A 7,071-nucleotide genomic window follows, 5' to 3' on the forward strand; every position below is an offset into this window, starting at 1 on the left:
TACTAGTAATATAGTACACATATATATACAAATAGTATACCGGTAACCGTACGCGTCGCAAAAACCCTAACCTACCACGCTCCTACTATTACTAATTACACACACGCACACACACACACACACACACACACACACACACACACACATATATATATATATACGTATATAAACATATTGCAATCACTGTCCAATCCCCTCATGTTTATGGATATCTCACTATATTTGACTTTTGTATATACATGTAAAAACATAGGTGTGGGCCGAACCAACAGTGACAGCCAAGTCTCTGAAGCACGCGGCATTAGAACTGGCCTGGAGAGCGGCATGGCGGCGATGAAAGTCCCCGACAACGACGAAGCAATAACAACAACGGCCGGTGCGAACGGAGAAGCGAATGTTGAGGTGGTCGCTCAATTGGAAAGTGTACCAGCACAGAGCACCTCACAGGAACATTCACAGATGCACACCGACAATCCGGGGCAAACGCCGCACGCGTCGCGTATGGATATAGATACCGATGCTGAGACGGGCACGGGTGAACATAAAAGGAATGGTATAGGGGAGAGCTCGAGTGGAGACAGCGGCGCAACTGATAAGGCGTCGGGTGGCCGTGGGCCGGGGGCTGATGGGGGCCACCGGTTGAGTATAGACGAGAGTGACTGTGGGGAGAAACAGGACAGTGCGAAGGAAATCCGGGCCGCTAGTCCGTCGGGCGAATTAGAAAGCGCGTCGGAGAGTGGGTCGGGGGCACAGGGCCAGGGGATTAGGAAGCGAACGGACAGAGCGGGTGCGGTGGATTCCGGTGAGAATATCGGGACGAATAGCGGGACGAATAGCGTGACGCTCTCGGAGGATGATAGCAGGAGCGGGAGCGATGCCGAGGGGCTGCCAATGGGTTACAACGGTGATTTTGATATCGGAGAAGGCCGGAGGAGAGATAGGCGCATGTCTATGGGCCCAGACAAGGTTATTGTACCGGAAGAAGCAGGTACGGATATTGCTACATGTGTATTGGTTGTGCGGGTGACTTTCGATACTGTGGTACTGTAGCTAGTGTTTTGTATACACACATCCATGCATTGGATGTGTAAGCACGTGCACCTCGTTATCCGGTGCAGAACCTCGTTGTATTGTTTTTTTCTTCTATCTTTTTTATCGAAGAGAGGGTTTCTTTTTCCTATAGAAGAGGCTTACATACTAATTCTCCAGGTGAGTATGGGTCGCCACTACTCAAAACCGCCCCCACATGGATCAGGGTGAACCTTACACTCTCAACCCTGAACTAATAGTCCCGCACGCTTGCGCTCCTGTGTAAACTGGGAGCGAACTATTCGCTATAGAACGCCATGAGTACTATGGCTATGTCCCCCCTTCAGTGAAAAGCCATTCGGCCAGTTTATCCTTCGTCTGCCCACATTAGCGCTGTCGTTTACCTATTCAACCGATACGCGATGTATAGGCAAGTTACTCTAGCATTAGGCACAAAGCACACTATAACCTTTGTTACCCTTTGCACACACGCAGCAAACACGTCGATATCCAGCGGAATAGTCTTCCACAAAACACCTGTGGACCGCATCCGCTCAGCTGCCATTCGCAAACGATCGCCCAGTATTGCGGTCTTCTCATCCGAGATGCAAGAACAGCTCAGGAACATGGACGTAAGTGTGTAGCCATTTCTGTATGCAATGTATGATATATGTATATTTATGTTTATGTATATGTATCATGTATTATGTATATATATATATATATATATAGATTTTCCTACCTCCCGCAATTCTGTCATACGGAAGGGCCTGTCAACCACTATCCACATGCTACGTTGGCTGCTGAATACACAACAAACCACTCCTGCATGACATCGCACTCACATCTGCAGTAACTCCATCCTCTATTTTAATTGTGCATGTAACGAAGCACACCCACTAATTGATCACTTCCTCAATCATCGTGCGATTACTTACAACCGTTGTTGTATTGGTACAATCAGTTCTCGGCCTCCTCTTCCCACGCGCCGTCTAATCTGTCGAGTGAAAACTCGACTGTCAACGCGCACATGGACACGCCCATCATGGACAGTGAATTCATGGCCAAGGTGTTGAGTTACCTCAGCGTGGGCGACCGGTACAAGGTATGGCACTGCCAGTCACGGATGTGTGTACTGTTAGCCCATGCATATACCAGTCGAGGTATATATGAATACGTATGATATATATATATATGCCTGCCAAGATCCTGCATATGGGTATGAGTATGCGTACGTGTTGTTGGTGTAGCTGGGCGACGCGTACTTAGATGAATAAGGCGGGCGTTACCGCAAGATGGGTGTCCTCATCTGGCAGCTGCGTTGTTGTTTGAATGACGGGTTTGTACCCATGTTTTCAAATGGGGTGTTCTGCATTTTAAATGGGGGGGTGTGTACAATTTCAGGGGGTGCGGCTCAGAACCCTGTTTGTGATGCCTGTATTTGTAACTATTATGAGATATACACATAAAAGCATCTGTCTATGGTCACCGATACTTATATGTACGGGTGATACGGGTGCTTGTGTGTGTTCATGACATGCGTCTCGCACGGGGTGTCTGTTTGTATGCCTATTGCAGCGGCTATTAAGAGAAGGGCAGGTGCATTCATATTCACAGTGTGTGCCATGGAACTGTGGACCACATTTGTTAAGATGCGATGATATCCCCCACTCGAAAGTGTGTTCGTGTATATGCCCACAGGGTGTGCCATGGATTAGTGTTCATATATTTTAGTATGGAATTAGTACAGTCAATTTAGCAGAATCTATGTGCTTCTATACTTGTGTACACTCGTATGTGTGTCAGTATTTGAAGCATCCTCATCCAATATATGCAAGAACTGTGCGAGTCTCTGCGAGTGTGGGAATCATTTTTCTTAATATTTATACATATATATACCTATATATTTAACGTGTGGTATCTCCAGAGTGTGTGTCTTGGTCTGGGTGCACCCGCGGAGTTGTCCGTCTATGCTAACTTCAGCGTGTGTGTCATAACCCCAGAACCGTGCTTTAAGTGCATGCGGCAAGTGAATCGACCCCGTGGTTCAGTCCAGAGTGTGGGGTATATAGGCGTGTGCATGTGCGCGTTGTCATCGTATCTCATAGAGTGGCCGTCGCACCTCTTCTTAAAGGCTGTGTAGTATCCGTTGTGCATGCTCGCATCAAAGTTGCGCTCAACAGGGAGTTGTGCACCCGATGTGATTGCGTTTGGTCTCACGCTCCCAGTCTCTGACATGCCACTAGCATGTCTGCATCATGCACCTTTCGCCGGGATCACACCCTCACACCAATCAATGCCCTACCTCTGCCACTCTGAACAGTGCATGGCGGTGTGTCACAAGTGGAAAGACATCGCACAGAGCGATGTGGTGTGGTACAACTCTTCGTTCGCTGAGCAGAACCGGCTGGTCAACGACGACGTGCTGGTGCAAGTGATGGCCAGGTGAGTAGTATAGGAGGGGTGTGTGTGGAGGTACTGGAGTTGTGCTTGATGCGTCTAGGGTCTGCGTGAGAAGGTTTGTTTAAGTCATGCTGAATACAACGTGGGCTGTGTGAGATGGTGCTTAGTTTGGGCTTGATACGTATTCAGTCTGTGTGAAAGGGCAGATTATTTGGTGCTGTATACATCCGAGGTCTGCGAGTCAGTAGGTATGTGGTACAACATACGTACAACGTCTGTGTGAGAAGATGGATAAGTTGTGCTTAATGCATCTGCGATTGAGTTAAGTTGAGATGAGTTGAGCTGAGATGGTCGATGTGTGGGTCTATCTTTAATCAGGAGGGGTGTACGCGTACTGTGCCCGTGGGGGCGTGAGGTGGTGTTTGCTCAGAGTAGAGGTACCTGTGTATATATCTGAGATGCGGGTTTAGGGGTTTGTTTGCTCAGAGTAGAGGTATCTGCGTATATATCTGAGATGTGGATGTAAGTAACCAAGCAGTCTGTGTTGTGTTCGGATGGAATCGTCGCCGTTGGGATGGGTCGTTTAGCGTGCAATGCCACATTCTCTGATTTTCTATTTCCGGAAGTTTCTCCCTTGAAGCCTTAACTCTCACTCGGATCACTTAATCAGCTACGATATCATATATCAGTACTGCCACTGGTTCTCGGATACTCCATGTGCTGTATCTGGAGTCCCCCTCTCTGACCCCCTGCACACCCAATCTTTTACACAGCTACGGTGAGATGGTGTGCAATCTGAGCTTAAAGAACTGTTGGGCCGTGAGCGACGAGGGGTTGGAGGCCGTTGCCCTTAAAGCCAACCTGAATGAAATTTCTCTGTTTAGTTGCTGGTAGGTGCTATGATATCCCGTGCGATGACGTGCAACCCGTTTACGTTATGTGTTCTGTATTCGGGTGGATACTTGTATTGCATCGCCAACAGCGATGTTGTTTTAAATTACTCGTTCCAAGTGTGTGTGATTGTGTTTGTGTGTATATGCATGTATGTATATATCCATGTATCTGTGTATCTATGTAAATAAATAAATTTTTGTTTGATCTATCTGTTTGTATATACACGTATATATATATATATATGTATGTATGTATGTATGTATGTGTGTGTGTATATGTATGTATGTATGTATGTATGTATGTATGCAGTCATTACAGCTGTCAATGCTGTTCCGCACGTATTCCCGGGGTTTATCGTTTATGTTTCTTCATTAGCTGTACATTGCGCATATACCCTTTTCGGGTGATGTATCTTTGTCGTTGTATGTCTATCATGTTTCACGCAATTCTCAGCACATACATTATAAAGCCATAAAATATCAAGTATCTATTGATGCGATTTCGCTTCTGCTGTGTAATTCATCTCGTCTGAATCGGCTTACCCAATAGGGAGGTATCCTCGGCCGGTCTACAAATGTTGGGCGAGCACTGCAAGAATATACAGCACATCAATCTCAACAACTGCAGGAAAATCACGGGTATGAACTCTTAAGCTGTGGCCTTAGTGGCCTGCCACATGATCCTTTCGAATACAAAGGTATAGCCGCAGTGCCAGGTAACAAATGTATGCACTCTGGGGCACGTAAGGGAACCTGTGCAATACAATCGCTGGTGTAACTGGGGGATGTAGCACTGTAGGGATGGTTATAGGACTCGCAATGACGCACAGTATCGCACTATCCAAGATCATATCATTCAAACGACACGGTATTCTCAGTAAGCCGTTCCTACCCACCCCCCCCTTCGCTTGTGCGACCTCGACACTAATTTCGGGCTAAACAGGTGCCCTTGTACGTTTGTTTTGGCTGTGGAGCTATGTATATACCGACACTTCAATGCACAGTCTATACTTCTGGCCTGGGGAGAGCGTGGAGGAGGGTTACCACCAGGCTTTGCTTCCACCACTCCCGATTCGCTTGTCCTTTTTTTATATCCCAGACTACTCTGTATAGATACATCATCGCACACTCACCGATAGACCTGTGCCTCATCTGTACGACTGACATGCTACATGTGTCTGTTCCTCTGTAGATGTGGGCATGATGCACCTGACCAACAACTGCATAGGACTGCGGTCCATCCAATTGTCCTACTGCAAGAACCTGACGGAAGTCACCCTCAATTACATTCTGGCACGCTGCCGAAAGCTGCAGCATCTCAACATTCATAGGTAAGAATCTTGATGCTAAGAGAAGTGTTCATAGGTAAGTTTTAGTTTTTTTTCATATTGAGAGAAAGTTATTAGACACCAAACGTTTACAACATGAATAATGTTGTTCATATGTAAGTTGTTAGATTTCTTGTCATTGTATGTGCCCCCGCCCATCTGTGCATAGATTTGTGTTCGTATGCACAGAAATTCTGTCTGTGATCTGCGATGGGTGTAGTACCGCGTGTTTCAAATCTGGTGGTAGCAGATCTGCGTTTTTGGATACCACAGTATTCACAAATGTATCGGCACAGATACATAGATGTCTCGGTATGTCAAAACAAAAGTAGCGAGTCTTAGTCATCCTACTTTACTCTAGATTACATCTGTATGGCCTGCTATCTGATATACAAAGTTCACCCATAGCCTACTGCAATACCGATCCCCCCTCTTGCTCTCTGTCAGTTTCCCCTATAACACACACAGCACACACACAGCACACAGCAACTAACCCCCTCTCCCTTCCACCCCACCTCAGGTGCTCGAGTATCAGCAACGAAGGCATGAATCTGTTCCGTCAACATCCCGCACACCAACTGCTGATATTGAACCTGTCCGACTGCTTTGACATCGACGACGATGCGCTCGAAGACATCATCTCCGGCTGTGATATTCTGGAGGACATTACCCTGTCCTTCTGCTCCCAGCTGACCACCGATGCCATGAGGTATGTTCACAACAATTGATAGGGGTTGAGGTGTGTTCACAGCAATTGATACGTGTTGAGGTGTGTTCACAGAAATTGATACGTGTTGAGGGAATTCCAGCGTTCTTGGGATGTCGTGTTTTTTTGTCTGCCTCTTCTGTGGTTGTCGTACTCAAATGTCAATTTTTTTCTGGGGTCTTTTTATATATATCGCACGCGTTCAGCACTCTGTCGAGGTGTTCAACTATAAAACGGATGGACCTATCCTCGTGTGGAAACGCTGTGAACGATACGGGAGTCAAGGTAAGCCACCCCCCTCTGTACATTTGCACTAGGCCACACGTCCCGTTGGGTCTGGTGTGCGAAGACTGAAGTCACCAGCATACTTGGGTCCCTGATAAGTTGTTCAGCCTGTGTGAGCTTGCTAAGGCTGCATAACGAGATTGATTTCCCTTGTAGTGTCTGAGAGACCACAACTATCTCATTTGTATATATGTACAATGTATATGTATCTGTATATATATATATATGTATATATATATATGTGTATGAGTGAGTGTGTGTGCGTGCGTGCGTGTGTATTCTATATGTATATGTACATGTATATATACATATATTTGTATCTATATAAATCTATATATATATATATATATATATATATATATATATATATATATANACACACACACACACACACACACACACACACACACACACACACACACACACA

At 46.1% G+C, this 7,071-nt stretch overlaps 1 protein-coding gene across 1 annotated transcript in view; it reads left to right on the forward strand.

Annotated features, from left to right (window-relative positions):
* SARC_08389 (hypothetical protein) overlaps positions 1-7,071 on the forward strand; it is a 16,412-nt gene that overhangs the window by 7,239 nt on the left and 2,102 nt on the right. Inside the window, exons 6-14 of the mRNA XM_014297629.1 lie at positions 254-988; positions 1,525-1,661; positions 1,994-2,134; positions 3,353-3,474; positions 4,206-4,322; positions 4,876-4,964; positions 5,518-5,656; positions 6,174-6,362; positions 6,566-6,644. Of these exons, the coding sequence (XP_014153104.1) occupies positions 254-988; positions 1,525-1,661; positions 1,994-2,134; positions 3,353-3,474; positions 4,206-4,322; positions 4,876-4,964; positions 5,518-5,656; positions 6,174-6,362; positions 6,566-6,644 (1,748 nt within the window). The remainder of the gene's footprint in view (positions 1-253; positions 989-1,524; positions 1,662-1,993; positions 2,135-3,352; positions 3,475-4,205; positions 4,323-4,875; positions 4,965-5,517; positions 5,657-6,173; positions 6,363-6,565; positions 6,645-7,071) is intronic.

This window comes from Sphaeroforma arctica (genome assembly GCF_001186125.1).
Source record: "Sphaeroforma arctica JP610 unplaced genomic scaffold supercont1.750, whole genome shotgun sequence".
NCBI classification, from domain to species: domain Eukaryota; class Ichthyosporea; order Ichthyophonida; genus Sphaeroforma; species Sphaeroforma arctica.